This window comes from Halichondria panicea, chromosome 10, assembly GCF_963675165.1.
Source record: "Halichondria panicea chromosome 10, odHalPani1.1, whole genome shotgun sequence".
Lineage (NCBI taxonomy): Eukaryota > Metazoa > Porifera > Demospongiae > Suberitida > Halichondriidae > Halichondria > Halichondria panicea.
The window spans coordinates 1,350,817-1,369,302 of NC_087386.1; the positions used below are offsets into that span (position 1 = coordinate 1,350,817).

General features: G+C 41.6%; 5 protein-coding genes across 14 annotated transcripts in view; 3 read left to right on the forward strand and 2 right to left on the reverse strand.

Annotated features, from left to right (window-relative positions):
* Positions 1-570: 570 nt before the first annotated feature.
* On the reverse strand, positions 571-1,292 carry LOC135343230 (uncharacterized). Its single transcript, XM_064540223.1, has 2 exons — positions 1,171-1,292; positions 571-1,072 (listed from the first exon to the last, which is right to left on the reverse strand). Exons 1-2 carry the CDS (start codon positions 1,181-1,183, stop codon positions 720-722), a joined length of 366 nt encoding a protein of 121 aa, XP_064396293.1. The 5' UTR covers positions 1,184-1,292; the 3' UTR covers positions 571-719.
* Positions 1,293-1,306: 14 nt separating this feature from the next.
* Positions 1,307-5,034, forward strand: LOC135343229 (solute carrier family 2, facilitated glucose transporter member 8-like). Of its 2 annotated transcripts, none has more exons than XM_064540222.1 (3): positions 1,307-1,846; positions 1,968-2,195; positions 3,916-5,034. In XM_064540222.1, the coding sequence occupies exons 1-3, from the start codon at positions 1,424-1,426 to the stop codon at positions 4,984-4,986; spliced, it is 1,722 nt and encodes a 573-aa protein (XP_064396292.1). In that variant the 5' UTR covers positions 1,307-1,423; the 3' UTR covers positions 4,987-5,034. The 2 variants fall into 2 exon arrangements, with proteins under 2 accessions (XP_064396292.1, XP_064396291.1); XM_064540221.1 differs by lacking the exon at positions 3,916-5,034 and adding an exon at positions 2,459-3,690 and having other exon boundaries at positions 1,311-1,846.
* A 95-nt stretch (positions 5,035-5,129) lies between these two features.
* Positions 5,130-18,390, forward strand: LOC135343233 (glucose-6-phosphate exchanger SLC37A4-like). 9 transcript variants are annotated; one of them, XR_010397113.1, is made up of 9 exons: positions 9,940-10,100; positions 10,901-10,963; positions 11,629-11,828; positions 11,905-11,973; positions 12,198-12,332; positions 14,187-15,445; positions 15,580-16,150; positions 16,246-16,928; positions 18,089-18,389. XR_010397113.1 is itself a non-coding variant. In XM_064540227.1 (4 exons), exons 1-4 carry the CDS (start codon positions 5,150-5,152, stop codon positions 7,260-7,262), a joined length of 1,290 nt encoding a protein of 429 aa, XP_064396297.1. In that variant the 5' UTR covers positions 5,130-5,149; the 3' UTR covers positions 7,263-7,389. The 9 variants fall into 9 exon arrangements, 1 of the variants encoding a protein (XP_064396297.1); XR_010397111.1 differs by lacking the exon at positions 9,940-10,100 and having other exon boundaries at positions 10,620-10,963; positions 11,022-11,828; XR_010397112.1 differs by lacking the exon at positions 9,940-10,100 and having other exon boundaries at positions 10,620-10,963.
* Positions 7,291-8,609, reverse strand: LOC135343235 (uncharacterized). The gene has a single exon (XM_064540230.1). The coding sequence runs from the start codon at positions 8,515-8,517 to the stop codon at positions 7,321-7,323; it is 1,197 nt and encodes a 398-aa protein (XP_064396300.1). The 5' UTR covers positions 8,518-8,609; the 3' UTR covers positions 7,291-7,320.
* LOC135343236 (nucleoporin NUP35-like) overlaps positions 8,635-18,486 on the forward strand; it is a 28,414-nt gene continuing 18,562 nt past the window's right edge. The window contains exons 1-3 of the mRNA XM_064540232.1: positions 8,635-8,800; positions 8,904-9,064; positions 9,351-9,430. Of these exons, the coding sequence (XP_064396302.1) occupies positions 8,960-9,064; positions 9,351-9,430 (185 nt within the window). The 5' untranslated portion in view covers positions 8,635-8,800; positions 8,904-8,959. The remainder of the gene's footprint in view (positions 8,801-8,903; positions 9,065-9,350; positions 9,431-18,486) is intronic.

An 18,486-nucleotide genomic window follows, 5' to 3' on the forward strand; every position in this document is an offset into this window, starting at 1 on the left:
TAAAACCTCAAGCTTTTAGGTTGAGGCGGGTATTCGAGACTACTTGGATGATACGTTTGTGTCACATTTGCTAAGAATGTATTTTTTTGCTTTCTAATCCCCCCCTTTATAGCTGTACATGGGAAGATTAAAAAAGAGTTGTTCTCATCTAGTCATAAGAGTCGTTACAGAACTGAAGGGGGGATGAGCCCCTCCCTCTGATCCACCCTTATAACCAGCTGTAGATCCCCTTGCTTATAGAATACTCAAAATTCATACTGTCGTATAGCTTGTACAGAAGTTACAGCTTTCTAATTGTCTGCATACCTACTCTATACTGTACTGTAACTCCGTTATAACGGTGTGTAATTAACAAAATTAGCACGTGTACATTTAGATGGGCTGCAGGCCGGACCCAAAAATGTGACAGTGTAGAAAGTGACCATCACAAAACCATGCCCACATAACCCTCAGAAAAGCATACCCATACTCACAAATTTAAAAGGATCAAAGTATCAGATAATTCATTGAGTGTATGTATGTACAGGTATGTATAATTATGCAGTCTTTTGCAAATTATTGTTGCCCAGATCATTTAATGATTATGACTCCACTCATCATAAAAATTATGGCAAACCGTAATGTTGTATTTAATTTCCTACATCTAAACAAAAATGAAGGGGGTCTACTATCAAAATGCACAAAGCCAGAACTATATAATTATAGCTACATATATACAGTTAGTCAGAGAATCCAGAAACTTGTACTTTAAAATCAGCATCCCTGAGACTTTTCAATCCTTTTCCTTTCTGGCCTGGAACAGGAACCACCTTGGTGTAGAACGTGAGTGGTACACTGTGTGGAAGGCTCTTATTCAACCCCATCTTCTGTACAGGCAGGGTAGTGCCGCTGGCCGATCCCCCGACTACTCCCACAATTGCATCTTTTTCACCCTCGCCTTCCATGACGTGGATCTCGATATTGCAGTCAAAGTTGATCTTGTTTGGATTATCGATACATAGTAGTGCTCCTGTCAGTGTCATGGGCCTGGGAAATGTTATTATGTGCTGCTGGCCCTTCTTGAATGTTGCTTCTACACGAACAAAAGCAAGGTAGATATTAAATTCAGAGTAACTTTTATATTATTATTGTACATAGTAATAGTCTAGAGACTGGCTGCCTAAAACTTACCCCAGAGAGGCATTTTGTAGTTCGTATAGTCAGTGTTTTATGGATCTTTTTTAGGGGAGTATAATAGGTTTGCAACAACAGTTGAGCCCCTCCCCTACATATGCATTTTATAGAGGGGTTTTCCCTCAACAACACAAAGCTAGCTCAACAGGATGTGGTTTTATGGTCACTGTAGAATACACATGGGTCCTCTCATGTCGGTAGTGAAGCAACGAGGTGAAGCAACTACTCTTCTGATCAAAGCTGAGAAGTCATGTCAGGAGCAGAGAATGTCCAAGACTCTGTTGGAGCTCACAACAGTTCTCAGGATCAAGTGACTCTCTCTCAGCCTCCAATAGATAGATCCATGGCCATAGCTTCTCTCGGTCCAATAAACCCCTTACCTACAGACAAATCATCTGATCCTGAAGAACAACAAATAGAGCTCTCATACATTAATGAAATTGATTCAAAACAAGACGAAATAGCCACTGAAATTGTGCCTGTAAATGATCCGAAATTAAAGAAAGTTCGTCAGCGATTATGGACGACAGTGCTATCAGCGATTGTTGCTTGCATACCATTCCTGCTGGTTGGCTGCACACTGGGTTTTCCATCAGGAGCTCTATTGGACCTCACCGATCTCGAAGAGAGACTAGAGTATAAGCTGACCAGGGAACAAGCCGATCTGTTTGGGGTGAGCAATAGGTGATATAAATATGTCCCTTTCATTTGACCGAAATATTTGCGGGCATATCTCATGCATTTTTGGTTCGAATGATTGTAGTCAAGTATTTACAATAAATATGTATGTGCAGGCTCTGGGCTACATTGGAGCCGTATTTGGAGGACCCATAGCTGGATGGATATCGGACAGAATGGGACGAAAGCCAGCCTTGATGTTGGTCAGTATTCCTTACCTCATTGGCTACTTGATGATTACCTATGCTCGATTTGCTAGCGATCCAGTGGTATTCAAAACCATCCTTTTGATTGGACGCTTCTTCAGTGGTGTTGGACTGGGATGGTCCTCCCTTGCCGTCGTGGTGAGTGATATTAATTGACTATTTAGTTAATTGCTGGTGGCATACTTTAGCTTCACATGAACCTATACTTCCTTCTTCCTGTAAACTTTGCTTGTGGCTTCTTATAAACAATATATGGGATGTTATTACAAAAGCATGAGCTCTTGTTGTAATGCACTTTTCATTTCATAATGGCTCCCCACTAAAACAAAATCAAAAGTGTGTTTATAAGTACCTCACCTTTCAATGGCTTCACCTCCTGGCCTGTTATTTTCCTGTCCAAGGTGTACGTTGTGGAGATTGCCCCGAGCAAGCAACGAGGGATGATTGGCTCGATAATACAGCTGTTTCTCGTGCTCGGAATACTAACTGTTTACACTCTTAGCTCCTTTGACAATATTCGTTACTATGACACCTCGCTTATACTGGTTGCCTTTATACTGTTGTTCACTGTCTCAATGGTGTTCTTCTGTGAAACTCCAAGATGGCTGTTTGCTCATGGACTGAAGAAGAGAGGAATTGCTGTCATTAAGTTCCTACGGGGACCAAAGTATGACTTTAAAGAAGAGCTGGAAATGATTCAAGTTAGCATCAAGCACAAAAAGAAATTAGTGGGAGTCAAGCACCTTTTAAAAGAGTTCAGCAAATGGGATATTTTGATTCCACAAGGTCTAGTGCTGTTGCTTGTCTTTTTTAGAGTATGTAGTGGTTTGGAGTCGATCAATGCTTTCTCAGCGACTATTCTGCGTGAGGCTGGAGTGCAACAGTTCAGGGAGGTGTCAGTGTACGGTACAGCATGTGCAAGGCTTGTGACTAACTTTACTGTTGTCTTCATAGCTGATCTACTTGGTAGGAAAGTTCTACTGGTGGCTAGTGGTGTCGGAATGTTCATCGGGACTACAATGCTGGGAGTGCATTTCTATATAACAGGACCATCATTTTGCGTGCTCGACACAGCTAATAATATGACATCACTGAATCAGACGATGATGACATTTCAAGAGGGATCGTTTTGTAACCCTCACTTTGCACCATTGGCTATCGTTTCATTGGTTGTATATAACGTTGGCTTCTCACTAGGATGGGGTCCCATTCTCTGGGTATTGATTGGAGAGCTACTGCCGTTGAGTGTACGAGGAATCGGAACTGGGATTGCTACGTTTGTGACATGGGGACTCGCTGCTATTGTCGTGGGCTCGTACTTGAGTTACAGTGCTGCTGTTCAGCCGTGGTTTGTGTGGTGGACTTATTCAATTATCAATTTTGTATCAATCCTTTTTGTCATATTTTGCATTTTTGAGACGAAAGGAAAGAGTTTGGAAGATATTCAACATCGATATGAACAAAAATTTGGTGGCAGAAAAATGTTATGCCTCCGTACTGCCTAAACTGACTCAATCATTAATTTTCATGAATCAACTTTTTACACAGAATGTCTCTGTCAATCATAATTATCATATGATCATAATTATGTGTGTGTGTGTGTGTTTGAGTGTGATACTCTTATTTCATGCCAGTTTGCAATGGGACCATGGCCTATACTGTGCTGCATGTGACGTCTATTGTACTCTATAATGAGCATTCCTTTCATACATTAATGCAGTTCCCCTTGTTCCCTATACGTACACACACACACACAAACACATACACACACACACACACACACACACACACACACACACACACACACACGCACACACACACACACACACACACACACACACACACACATACTCTATAGGTGTATGTTGCAGAGATCTCTCCTGCTAAGTTCAGAGGAAGGATTGGATCTGTGCTGCAAATTTTCTTAGGTTTTGGGGTGGTCCTCATATATGCCCTCAGTTCAATTGATGATTTCCGATACTTTGACCAATCGCTGATACTCGTTGGATTTGTTGCTTTGTTTACAATACTGATGCCATTCTTCTGCGAGACACCTAGATGGCTTCTAGCCCACGGACAAAAGGACAGAGCCATCGCTGTATTAAAGTTTCTAAGAGGACCAAAGTTTGATAGCAGCAGTGAACTAAATATGATAAAAGTGAACATTGCATCCACTCCAAAATTGAAGACAAAGCAAACACTTAAAGAGTTTACTAAAGGGAATGTGATGGTACCGATGGGCCTTGCTATATTGTTAGCTGTGTTTCTACAGGCTGGTGGTCTTAACGCGATAGTTGCCTTCTCAGCATTGATATTGCAAGCAGCTGGAGTACCCTCATTCCGACAAATAGCTCTCTACGGCACCGGATGTACTAGACTAATTCTGAACATAATTGCAGTGTTCTTAGTTGACCTTGTTGGCAGAAAATTTCTACTATTTATAAGCAGTATCGGAACTTTCTTAGGGACAACGATGCTAGGCGTACACTTCTACGTAACAGATCCCTCATTTTGCTCCTCAATGAACTCAACAAACTCATCTCAGTCGGAAGCAATGGAAGTATGCAATTCCCATCTAGCCCCATTAGCTATAACTGCAATAGTGGTGTATAATATCGGCTTTTCAATTGGCTGGGGTCCTGTGATCTGGTTGCTACTTGGAGAGCTCTTACCGTTACAGGTACGAGGAATTGGCAACGGAATTGCCGTCTTTGTGATGTGGGGTGTGGCTGCTATTGTGGTCGGGACGTATGCGAGTTACGCTGAGGCTGTTCAACCGTGGTTCGTATGGTGGACTTATTCTGTCGTTAATTTTGTCTCTCTTCTATTTGTTGTGTTGTGTTTGTTTGAAACCAAAGGTAAAAGCTTGGAGGACATTCAAACAAGATTTGACAAGAAATATGGACAATTCAAGTTGTGCTTTAGCTGATTTATTATTGCATGCTAAATGCATCAAAAACACATCTCCAATCATTATTTTGCATACCCCATATTTATTCGATTTAACGTTTTTAAGTTGTCTTAAATAAAAATACGGCAAGCTGCTTTGCAAATGAGGGAGGAGTCACACTGTCATAGGTCAAAGAGAGAGCATGAAAGAATCATCTTCTCTCAAGAAATGGAGGACAATTACTTATCTCTCCATCTTTACAGGATGGGGCCTCTACATGCTGGTTAGGAAAACTCTCCCCTCCTCAATGCAGAGTCTAATTCAACATAATATATACACGAAGGACAATATCGGAATGATTACGAGTAGCTTCTCCCTCGCATACGGTCTCAGTAAATTTACATTTTCGTTCGTTTCAGACCACGTTAGCCCAAGAAGACTGTTTATATCCGGACTGCTACTCACCAGCTTTTGTTGTATTTTGTTTCCAGTTTGTAATGGAGTTGCGATGGCGTGTGTGGTCTGGTTTATAGCCGGTGTCGTACAGGGATGTGGCTGGGCTCCCTGCGTCATCCTCCTCAAGACCTGGTACTCCCCCTCTCAGATTGGCACTTGGTGGAGCATTTTATCAGCTGCTGGGAATATAGCATCGGCTCTCTCTCCGTTGATCATCCTGTACATCACCACAATGTCCGATTGGACTGTTAGTTACTATCTGATCGGAATCATCACATTTGTACTAGGCTGTGTCATGGTCTACACTATAAAGGACTCCCCAGAAGAGATTGGAATAAGAAGCGCTTTTATACAAACGAAAGAAAAAGCTGCCAAGTCGAGTAAAAAAGAGGGCAATTGGTATTCTGTTTTCATGATTTTTGATTTGTGGGTTGTTGCTCTCATCTATGCTAGTGTGTACCTCGTCAACTATGGAGTGCTGGGTTGGATGCAGCTGTTTCTGGTTGAGGTGGCTAAGAAGTCCGATGCAATGGCCGCAGCGTCTGTCAGTGTGTATCAAGTGGGCGGAATGGTGGGGAACATCACCACCGGCTATGTATCCGATCTACTACTTGTGAAGGTGAGAAGTGCAACTAGTGTAGTAGACCTTTCAAGTAAGTCTATTCATAATGTTGGTAGGCTTTGAAAGTTGAGTGACCAAGCATTAATAATACGTGTTAAGTGTATTGTATTGTTACAGCATCATTTTTATGTCTGTCTCTTAATTGTAATAAATGCAGAGGGCGAGATTGTGCCCCAGGGCTCCTGTTCTGTGTCTGCTCTCTCTGCTCCTGGTGGTAGCTACTCACTTGTACAGAACCTCAGCAGGAGAGGACACACCTGAGGTAAAGATTCTTGGTGCAACTATATAATTTTGGTGTCATTAATGGTTGGGAGAAAGGGAAAGGGAGGCTGCTGAAATGTGGTACCCGCTGTCCCTCGTGTAATAATGGCTCAGGGACACCTTCAGTTGCCATAACTTGAATCCTGTGTATCTAATTTCGACGAATTAGGATTTTCTGAGAGCTCAGATCAGTCTCTCAAAAAAGCTTTCTGTTTGAGTAACCGTAATTTTGTTTTCAAGCAACTGATTGCAAAACTAAAACATTCGTAGCTCTATTTTACGCCATGTGTATTTGCCTGACCACCCCCTGCCCCACCCCCTCAGATACCGTGGAGTGTGATCACTTTCTCTGTCGGATTCCTTGCTGACGGAATGATAGCCATCATTGGACTGTGTGGAATGGAGGTGGCACCACAACACATGACTGGGAGTGCTCACGGCTTTGTCTGTGCTATTGCTCAATGTGAGTATAAGTGGAGTACAAACACGTTCACTGTAGAACCTTGTAGATGTCACTTTCCTTGATCTTTCACTATAAAGCTATGTCCTGGTACAGTGAAACCTGTCCAATAGTGGTCACCCATACCAACAGTGACTGCATTAAAATTTAATATCGGTGCCCAAACAACACTGGTCCAACACAGGCTATGAAGACTTACGGCTTATTGACCTGGCTGTATTAAAATGTTGTATATAGAAGGTGACCTGTTTTTAATTAGGAAGAATGATGAGTTTCACTGTACATCGTCATGTATGATATAACTGGTTGATATTAATCATGTGTTCTGTGTCTCCCCATGTAGTTGGTAGTGTGTTGGCTGGATGGCCGCTGGCGTATGTGATGGGACAGTACAGTTGGAGCACAGCTTATTGGCTCATGGAGCTCGTCTCTGTCTCCATGGTGATCGGCTGTCTCTACCTACTGTGGGTCATGATGAGATCCAGAGAACCAGTAGGAGGGACCAAAAAACACTAAAAACTAATGCTTTATTCATCACGACATGTTATCATATTTAAATTAAAAAATTCATAATTCATTTGCATTTCAATGACATGATTTTCTGACATAAACGACACTTGACATCAATTCTTGTGAAATTAAACATTTCTAAAAATCTGTCCTCATAGCTACCAAGTCTCTTAAAATGAGTCAATCTATTATACTCCTCTTCACTGTTGAACACTCGCTCAATCCTCTCGGCCACTTCCTTGACTCCGCTCTTTGTCAGTGGATGTGGCACTTTGATAATAGAATCTGACGGAACAAACTCATCGATATTTGGTGCTCCATAGTAAATAGGGACAGCCCCTGTGATTAGTCCAGCATACACTTTCTCTGTTACATAATCGTCTTCAATAGAGTTCTCAGCTGCTAATATAGCCATGTAGCGTCTCAAAAGAGCTCTCTTGTCAATTCTTGGAATGTCTGATGGCCAGTGTTTGTTGTTCAGGCAACTTGAAACTGAATCCACTCTAACAAACTTCTGTAGCATCTTTACCAACTGTTCTCGTTGACTGTTAGATTTGCAGTTTCTTGCAACAAAGAGGACGGCTTTTTCTCTCGATTTCCACGTTGAATTCGTTTCTTCAAGTAAGTTCTGCTTGCCTCGAGCAAATGTGAAGTATGGATCTGGAACATGTGAGCTCATTCGATACGACATCTCGATATCGTACTCGGAGAGATAGTCAAACTGATGGGGGTGGGAACGAATGGACTCCATACTCATTCCAACTTTGAGGACTTTGTTTGAATCGATTCTGTACTTCTTGAGCAGATTATCGGGGTGTTTGGAGTGGGAGGGTAGGTACACAACCACTGCGTCTGCACTCTTCACAGCACTAGAGCTAGTATCTTTAGTATACATACAGGGGACGTCACAGTTCTGAGCCTGGTAGCCACTATCAGTTGCATCGATCCAGTTGCCAGGTAGGAACACAACACGAACAGAGGAGCCACAATTAGTAGAGTGTTTTATTGTCCGATTTGCAATAGTTGGTACGACTTGAGATCTTTTGTTTGGTGGAAAGGGACGAATGTTTGCAATGAATGGAGGCCCATTATTGGTGGAGTCGGTTGTTGCTGCTATAGAAATGGAATCTCTCGGATTAATTCTTCTGAAGTTAGCGGTGGGATTGGACTTGCTCATGGAGTAGATGATAATGACACTGGGTAAAGAGACTGTTAGTGTGAGGAGGATGAAGGCCTTGGTCTTGTTGTGAGTAGTTGCCATCAGTGCAGTACGATATTTAAACTTCCAGGTTTGCTTTCAGATGGCTTCTTGTTGCAACTTCAAATGTGGTAAAGAGTAGAATATCAATAGTCAATATAAACATGGATCCATGATAAATATAAACAAAACCACCCTTTACCTACTTCTGAACCCACAGCTACAGCGCACCAGTCGGCCATCGGACTCACCTCCCAGGAGCTAGGCCAGGGCACACCTCTTCAGCCATTCTGTGTCTTACAACATCTAAAGAGCCATGGCACTGTTCACTTCACAAGGACAGCAGGTTAACTTCTCTAGACTATTAAAAGATCAACACACTGACTATGCACACCCCTCATACATTATCCATTTTGTAGGCCTTTGCTTATCCTCCCTCCTCCACACAGCGCCTCTGTACGGTTTCTCCCAGTACACTCCGTCAGGGCACTCTCAGTCACAGGCCATGTTTAATCAGAGTGGGTTAACGATGGGAGCATCTCCCCCCGGGCCCATGGATACCAGCGGCTACCTCCCACCATTCCTACTGGGGACCCCTGCCACCAAATCCGTATGTCTGTATATATGGCACACACTAGATTATGTACTTGGTGATACGTAACGGTCCGATAATCTAGTATACATTTCCAAGCATAATTAAATCTTGGTAGTAGGGTTTTGATAGATTTTTAGTGGCTCATTTACAAAAAGTGTACTCTCTCTCAGAAATCTCTGCTTTCGGCCTATTAGCACTGACTACCATGCTAATGATAACTAGTAGATCTGGAAAGCCTTAGGCACATTGGTACAAAAGTGGCAAGCGTTGTAATGATATTCATAGCCTCTACTCTGTGCAGCCCTCTCGTTCGTCAGTGTCTCGTCAGCTGTCCACTCACAGTACCAGGGCAACAGGGAGTACCTCTTCTCTACTGGACAGGTGAGGGAGGAATCAGTATTCAACACTGCTAGTAGCATCCATTCCATGTTTAGAAAACCTCTTCACAATGTGTACACTTCATGTACCGTATTTCTATAATGTTTTGCGATCATCAAACATAATTATACATTAATCAATTTCGAAAATTGTAAAAATCTAAATTTGTACTAGTAATGACGCACGATCCTTCTCACACAAAAGTTAATCAGAGTGTGTCATATTTTCTGCTAATTTGGCTCCTTTACAAAAGTTTTTCACCGTGTATCGATCTGTATACTGGTGTATACCTTATGCTGTACTTTGGCTTTAATTTCTTTTCAGCTACTGTACATTTTCTCAGTAAGTATGTGTTCTGTTCTCCCTATCCAGGTCGTCTCTTGGGGTTGGTCCCTCTAGCAAGGCGGGGGATGGTGTCCAGTCCCTGGGGGTCCACCTGTGGAGGGGCTGTACGACCATCCCACTGCCTCCCCCGCCAGTAGCAACACACCATTCATACCAGTTGAGCTAGTTACAGATCTCTTTGTTAACGTGCACACTGGATAGTGTACTGAACATGTGAGGGGCTTAGTCTCCCGAATGCCGTTATATTAAAGAACAATCGGCCTGGGACCGAGGCTACCAGGCCAGTGTGGGAGTGATTGTGTGTAGCTGGTTAATGTCACCTTGAGATGTAAGTGTGAGACAAATTACTTTTGTATTGTATTGTGTTTGTATTGTACATGTGTCCAGTTAGGTCCCCAGTTAGGCTGAGAGTAAATAAATAGCCTCAAACAAAGGATTCAGGAAACACCACTAATTCCTCTCCTATATATGCCATGGAGTTCACTTGATGTTATAATGACCTGATAACCATTCATTTGCATGACAGCATACTTAGAAGAGGACTTTGATCTTTCGTTGCTGTGAATCCTGCCTGTGCTTTGTGTATGTAAACAGTGTGTTCTAGTTTCATTGCTTACAGTATATTGACAGAAGTGTAGAGGGGCGCATGCTTACCTGAGTGCAATACCCATGTGCTCCAATAAGATGACCATTGGATTCATCCATTTCAGACTGAATGCTGTGTGTGGATTGGAGGAGTGAAATTACTGTTCAATCAGATTTATTGTATAGTGATCTTGGGCACCACATCTACTACCGAGCACCAAACCTGGGCCTATGAACTGCTTGGCATTCTTTCCATGTAATAACTATTACTTGACAACCTGAGCTAAGACTAAGTCTCCTTTGCAGGAAAATAACCACATACTATATTATTATTGTTTACTTTATTCTTGTATAATTATACCCTGCGTACGCATGGCAAATAAAAATGAATACATGTACTTTCTGGTCACAATGTAGTCCCAGGCCGATTTTTTTCTAGAAGGAACATAAAATATTCGACCTAGCATATTCAATTAGAGTAAAGTTACAAAGTTACTATAAATACTCTAATTATACGATGACCTTGTCCCCTCTCCCCTGCAGGTGACCTCCAATGGTAACTGGATGCACATTCTCTACCAGTCCAGACTACAAGCTAAGAAGGTGGTAGGTCTCCTCGTAATCTTTAGTTTCAGGTATATTTTGAGGGTATAAACTTTTGTAGAAAGACCGATACAATCAAAGCCAGCTGAAATACCGTATAGCGGGTATATTTCGAGGGTATAAATGTTCGCGGTTTTCGCGGATTGAGCCTCTACCGCGAAAATTTATACCCACGAAAATTTATATCTTTATTGAATAGTAGGCGTGTTCAGTATTATTGACCACACCTATCGACAATAAGAGGTGCCTCACCGTTATAGGCTAGGCCTGGATTCGAGGCTAACGGTGTGGTGGTAACAGCTGCATGTTGATGTGCGCATGCGCCAAAAGGCTGGAACTCAGACCACGAAAATAAAATCCGCGAAATCCTTTGTAATGGTCCATCTGCGAAAATTTATACCCTCGAAATATACCCGCTATACGGTAGTTGCAGTGCTCTGGAGTACAGCATATATTATGCTGCACTACTATTATACTAATCCCAAGATACGAAGGTTAAGTTTTAGAATAGTAGCCTTTTTGCAGCATGCGTGCGTGCGATAAAAATTCGTGAGTATAAAATGTTCACAGTGCATTCTTATTGCTAACATTTATACCCTCAAAATATACCTGCTATATTTTCTTGGTATCACATGTTTACAAATACATTGCCTTAAGTATGTGTCTAGGTGCAGGTGTAGCTGCTGTGGTAAACCTTGGTGAAGCCTGAGGCATGTTTACCTACCTAGTTGCTGTGGTAAACCTTGGTGAAGCCTGAGGCATGTTTACCTACCTAGCTGCTGTGGTAAACCTTGGTGAAGCCTGAGGCATGTTGACCTACTTAGCTGCTGTGGTAAACCTTGGTGAAGCCTGAGGCATGTTGACCTAGGTAATTCCCCCTACTGCAACTAATGTGTACTGTGTTTATTGGTGCTCACAGACAACACTACTTTTCCTCCCTACAGGATCTCAGTAAGAATGGTAAAGTCTATGGAAATGGGATCATGGTGGGAGTACAGCAGTGCATCGACAAGGTGAGGCTTGTGTGGATTAGCTGTATACTATTCCATGCGGGTTAATCACGTTCACATAATTTATGGTCAATGTCTGTTGACATTAATTTTGGACACTCAACCATCACCCTTAGTATTATTATAGTAACACCATCGATTAACCATATATAGTCGTAGAGTATAGAGGTTCACACCAATGACTGCATATGTAGTGTACTTGATTGCACGTTTCTTGTCCCTCTCAGTCTGTGATGGAGAGTCGCCTTGCCTCCTCCACCACTCACCCCCTCACTAACCTCACACCCTCCACACCTGGGAAGAGGCCGATTTCCATACGCCCACTCACTGCCACCTACCAATCAGCTGCCAGTCAGTATCAGGTGTGTCCATGGGAACAGCTTTACACTGGAATGTTTGTCTCCTATTATTATGCACACACATTATTATGCACACACACTATCGTATAGCTGGTAATTTTCGTCAGTATAAAATTTCGTTTAGTCTCGTTGCCTGCACTGCATTCATACGTTCCGGTAAGCCACACCTACGTTAAAATTTCGTGAAGGTCAGCTTACCCACGAAAATAATGAATATTTACCCCATGAAAATTACCCGCTATATGGTAAACGGTATTAGCTGGGTGTTGCCCGGCAGTAAGCAGGCAAAGGTTTTGGTTGAATATCCTATTTTACCCATGTGAATGAAGCAATCATTGACCACCTTTACCTGAAGTGCAAGCAGCAACCACTAAAATAGTATCCACAAACTGACTAGATATTGCTCAACCGCAAATGTAAATGATTTTCTTTTGGTCACCAGTTATAGCTGTACATGTACACATGTAGTGGTTTGACAGTTGTCCAGACTCAAAGCAGCCAGGGTATGATAGCAATGATGACATGATATGATAACAAAATTAGGCTGGCACCTATGAATATCAGTATACTACCTACATTGTACCCAAGTACGTATAAGTTTTGCTATCATGGACACAACTGTTTTGCAAATGTATGGTATACATGTATCACTAAATGTATTATCAGTAGTAGCCTCAGTTGCAGAGCTCTGAGGCTCAAACCTCAAATCTATTACCTACTATGTGTGAACCCGAGGGCCACCATAACAATATTAAAATTACGGTGGCCCTGAGGTACACACATACCGTATAGCGGTTATGTTTCGAGGGTATAAATGTTCGTGGTTTTCGCGGATTAAGCATGTACCGCGAATTTAATATCGCATGCATGCATGTTGCAAAAAAGCTGCTATTCCACGAAAATTAAATCTGCGAAAACCTTTCTGAAGGCATTTCTGCGAAAATTATACCCTCAAAATATACCTGCTATACGGTAGTAGTTGTGAGCGATTCAACTGCAGCTATGTCAATTCGCTACGTCAATTTTAGGGTACTGCATTTCACTTTTGCAGTTCAACTAAGGCTATGTCAATAACAATTATCGCCATTGTTTGTTTGACAATCACACAGTTACAATATTCGAGTAATTATGCCAACGAGCATGATTGTCAAGTCAATTGCATAGTCTACAGAGAGCTAACTGTTTAACAAGCACTCTGACATCATTGTCGCTGTTTCATACCTGTGGGTTCGCATTTTGTACTGCCATGCATGTTAGAGTTCAGACAGAAGATCAAGAGAATACATTGACAATCAACTCCTCAAATCTTGACAATTAGGCCTGTTGACAAACACAATTTGTATGTGACTGACGTAGTCTCTGTTGAATTGCTGTACCCTTGGATGGATGTAGCCTAAGTTGAATTGTCGTGGCGAATTGGAATCGACGTAGCGTAGCTTCAGTTGAATCGCCCACAGCCTCAAATGTACCCCAGGGCCACCGTACAAAGTTACCTATTCATTTGTAAACAACATTTTCCCTTATGTTCATAGCACCCTAGGTTTGCATATGGTAGTGAGCTTCGTCAGGCTAAACACCACTAGGTCACCATTCAAGCTTAGAGGACCTATGTAGAGAGTGCTTGGTATAGGTAGACAGTATTCCCGGAGTGTTCACTATTTACCAAAGTCACACTACATTTTGTTGGGGGTGTATGGCTTCCTGCTGTGGCACCAGCCAGATTTTGGTAAAAAGTCTCTTTCAGAAATTCCTTAGAACCATAATTTTGTGTTCAAGCAACTGATTGCAAAACTAAAACATTCGTAGCTCTAGCTATTACGCCATGTGTATTTGCCATCCCGTGCCCCACCCCCTCAGATACTGTGGAGTGTGATCACTTTCTCTGTCGGATTCCTCCCTGACGGAATGATAGCCAATGAGCATTGCGATGGCTGATGAACGGTGTTGACGCAATGTGATTTCTACCCAGTGCTCTGAATGTCAACCAAGCGCGGGTAAACGGCGGGTGTAACTATGACTCTCTTAACATAGCCAAATGCCTCGTCATCTATATAATTAGTGATGCGCATGAATGAATTAACGAGATTCCCACTGTCACTATAATTATATCTACTATATGGCGAAACCACAGCCAAGGGAACGGCTCGGCAAAATCAACAGGTTAAAAAGACCCTGTTGAGCTTGACTCTAGTAAAGAGACATGAGAGGTGTAGAATAGGTGGGAGCTTCAGCACCGGTGAAATACCACTACTTTCATCGTTTCTTTACTTATTCGATAAGGCGGAGCTGGGCTTCACAACCCACCTTCTGGATTCAAGGTCCTCTCTAAGGGCTTATCCGATCATTGGACTGTGTGGAATGGAGGTGGCACCACAACACATGACTGGGAGTGCTCACGGCTTTGTGACTGTCCGTGCTATTGCTCAATGTGTGTAATTGCAGTACTTAATTAATCTGCAAAGTTCACCTGTAAAACCTTAAGATGTCACTTTCCTACCTGTCTAATAGTAGTGGTCACCTATTACTTGTGGGGGAAACTTCCCACACTAGTCCTGGTTGGTTAAATGTAAGTATGTACAATTGCTCCATATCTGCCAATTATGTTATGGACATATATTCCATAATAATATTGTTGATACTGCATTTGGATTCACAGGTGGTATAAAACGACTCAGCTTCATCATTTAGTTCATAGTAGATCTATCAGAAAAAAGACAAAATAATGTATCTAGAAGCAGGTCTGCTGCTCCTGCTAGCTCTCCAGTGCCATAAGCTAGTGCTTGCATTAGTGACTACAGCTCAGAACGTTTGGCAAGCTGTACATGCAGGGGATCAGACACCACTTGATGCTGGAGCCCCTCTTGAGCGACCTGTGCAGGAGACTGGTCCACCTATTGGACATGGAAACACTGTCCTAGATCTAGTTCATGCTAGAATTGCAACTGGTGGAAATTATCCAGTAGTGCAGCCTCCTGTTCAAGAGACACAACCAGCTTTCCAGCTGCAAGATGCCTTGCAACAATCAGTTGGTGGACTTGGTATTGCTCAGGAGTCACTGTACCAGAGGAACCTTCCTGCAGCAATGGTGGTGGCAAGTCTGCATGTTTAAATTTAAGGTGAGTAGTTGTATTAATGAACTTAGAAAATGAAATGTTGTGATTCGAAATTCGTTACAAGACTCTCTAGAGTTACAGTGTGGCTCATATTGTATTAAACTTGTCTGTTAATTTTGTTGTTTTTATGTTCCCAGGTTCCTGTTCAGAGTGGAAATTATCAATGAGCTGAAACTTTAAAATCTTACAAAGCAACTGTGACTCTACTACTGTGTGTGTGTGTATTGCTTTAATGTTGCATCTTATTTTTGTACTGCACATTGCTTATAGTTGCACATCATTTATTTTGTCCACGTGTTTTATCAAAGATCATGCATGGCTAAAACTAGAGCACTAAAGTGCAAACCCTCGGCTGGTGACATGATTATAAAGAAACCAGAAGAGTGATATATTGCAGTGCATAATTATTATTATAATGATGTTGTTATCATATGTGACAGCTGGGAAAACCAGACTATTGGAGCAGACTAAAATTTTGGTGATTAATGTACCAAGTGATAGAGCAGAGCATCGCCTACACAATGGTATGCTTAGTGTTCACATACCTAGTTTCATACCCGAGTTATGCTCGTTAGAAACTCGAAGCCGTAAAATGTAGTATCGGCTCTCAAAGATTGCTCAATTAGGAAAAATAAGGTAATAACGAAAGTTTGGACAAAGCGTTTCGATGGAAAGAGTTGGATTTAGAGCATCAGATTTTACAGAGAGGTAGTAGAAGGACTGTAGATACGTATACACCAATAACATTTTATTTGAGATTTTATACTGTAGGTATCATAATTATTGTTAATTTATATTCCCAGGTTCCTGTTCAGAGTGGACAATTATCAATGAACTGCAAACTTTAAAAGCTTACAAAGCAACTGTGACTCTACTACTGTCTGTGTGTATTGCTTTAATGATGCATCTTATTTTTGTACTGCACATCGCTTATAGTTGCACATCATTTATTTTGTCCACGTGTTTTATCATCGCTAAAATAATGTCTCAAAGTTACTATTTAAAAAGTTAAAATACGATAACCTTGTTCCCCCTCCCGTGCAGGTGACCTCCAATGGTAACTGGATGCACATTCTCTACCAGTCCAGACTACAAGCTAAGAAGGGTCTCCTTTTGGTCATTATTACCAATACGTATATATTTCTGTTACGCTAGTTTTAAACGGGTATTTACCCTAGTACTGCATGCTTACCTGTACTTGTTGGGATTTCTCCTAGGACATGTACAGCACACACCATTGTAGCGTGTAATATATACTACCTGCTGAATACCATTTGTACTGTGTATATTAGCGCTCACAAAAGACTTTTCTTCCCTACAGCCCCTCAGTAGGTTGCCAATGTCTATGGTACCTGAATCTCATCTCTGTACTCCTTGAGTCTCTTGACAGTCCCTTCCTTACACAACCACACCTCAAGCGCACAAGCTGCTGGTCATGAGACACTGAACACAAGAATGCCAATGGGCACAATCCCAATTAACCACGGTGTGTAAACAAGTACAACTGATAGCATTGTGTAACTTAGCATTGTGTAAGTGTATTCATATAGCACCTGAGCGTGTTTGCATGCCACCAAGAGTTCAATGAACTCTTGATGCCACTAACCAACCACCAATCATGCTCTGATCCTATTTATATTGTGTGTAGATCGAGACTGCACTTGTGTGTATATAATTAGGTAAGAATGCCGATGTTTATGTAAGCAGAAACACTTTATGTGCTGCTTATGGAAGTAATACAATCCCAATGAAGGTTACTCTGTAGTGTTTACTCATGAATTATTAATGAGTTTTAATTTTTTGAGAAAGAAAGACATTGTTTCTATTATTTTATGTGTCTATACTGTTGCACTACTCATAAGTAACTATTACAGCGCTTGCTAGCTATAATAGTTACTTGGTACGCTAACTAGATGGCAAAAAATTTACCACAAAGATCGTGAGGTCACTGCCGATTTTAGTCGTCAAATATTAGACAAAGAAAGACTCTAACAAGAACTAAACAGTGACCTACCAGCAGTTTATGATATTCCTGAGGGCGGCTCGAAGAGTTCTTGCTCCTATCTATCTAAGAAAAATGCCATGATAGTTTACTAGCTAGTCGGCTATTTTTCCACTTCTATGTACACGAGCTAACTCGATGACTGTTCATTGTTTTGAAGAAATTTTTTCGAGCCGCCCTGCCCCTCGCTTGTGTTAGATGCATGCCAACTAATCACCCACCAATCATAATTCCTAATAACATTGTTGTACCTGTGTAATGATGTGTAATGCAATCCCAATTAACCACAGTGTAACCCCATCAATATTTGGTGTTCATATAGCATCTAACATGAGCACTAACAAGCACTAACCACCCACCAATCATGATTCCTATCTTGTACTATTATACCATCAATATTTGGTAAATAAGTGGATATAGCTACTAATCCTTATAATTATACAAGTATGAATTATGTGGCAAGTGAAAGTTGTCAGTTAAAGGGAATAGTTTGCAGCTAGCATAATCCACCAGGGCCCACACCATGCTGCTATTAACCCTGTAAGCACACGCTGTATTGATATTCCACTAATAGTGAGAGTAACTCAGTGTAGAGTTACATAGCATGCATCTATTGTCACTGTGTTCTGTGTCTCCTCATGCAGTTGGTAGTGTGTTGGCTGGATGGTCGCTGGCGTATGTGATGGGACAGTACAGTTGGAGCACAGCTTACTGGCTCATGGAGCTTGTCTCTGTCTCCATGGTGATCGGCTATCTCTACCTACTGTGGGTCATGATGAGATCCAGAGAACCAGTAGGAGGGACCAAGAAACACTAACATGCTATATTCTTAGTTTAACCTCTGTTACCGTAACTTCACGTTTTCATTGGCATATAATTAATGACATGATTTCTGACAACACAAATGACACTATTAAGTAACGAGTGTGAATCGACCTAATGCTGTCCTGTTTTTATTACATGCATGTGAGCTTTAATATTTGGGTTGTATCTAAATGTAAGATATATATATAATATTATAGATGTGGTAAAGATTGACAAA

Excerpts from the sequence above, each read along its gene's own strand:
- LOC135343229 (XM_064540221.1), top strand. The coding sequence starts at position 1,424 with ATGTCAGGAGCAGAGAATGTCCAAGACTCTGTTGGAGCTCACAACAGT. Across the intron at positions 1,847-1,967 it reads AACAAGCCGATCTGTTTGGG|GCTCTGGGCTACATTGGAGC; the intron begins GTGAGCAATAGG and ends ATGTATGTGCAG. Across the intron at positions 2,196-2,458 it reads GGTCCTCCCTTGCCGTCGTG|GTGTACGTTGTGGAGATTGC; the intron begins GTGAGTGATATT and ends TTCCTGTCCAAG.
- LOC135343235 (XM_064540230.1), bottom strand. The coding sequence starts at position 8,517 with ATGGCAACTACTCACAACAAGACCAAGGCCTTCATCCTCCTCACACTA.
- LOC135343233 (XM_064540227.1), top strand. The coding sequence starts at position 5,150 with ATGAAAGAATCATCTTCTCTCAAGAAATGGAGGACAATTACTTATCTC. Across the intron at positions 6,023-6,182 it reads CCGATCTACTACTTGTGAAG|AGGGCGAGATTGTGCCCCAG; the intron begins GTGAGAAGTGCA and ends TAATAAATGCAG. Across the intron at positions 6,288-6,610 it reads CAGGAGAGGACACACCTGAG|ATACCGTGGAGTGTGATCAC; the intron begins GTAAAGATTCTT and ends CCACCCCCTCAG.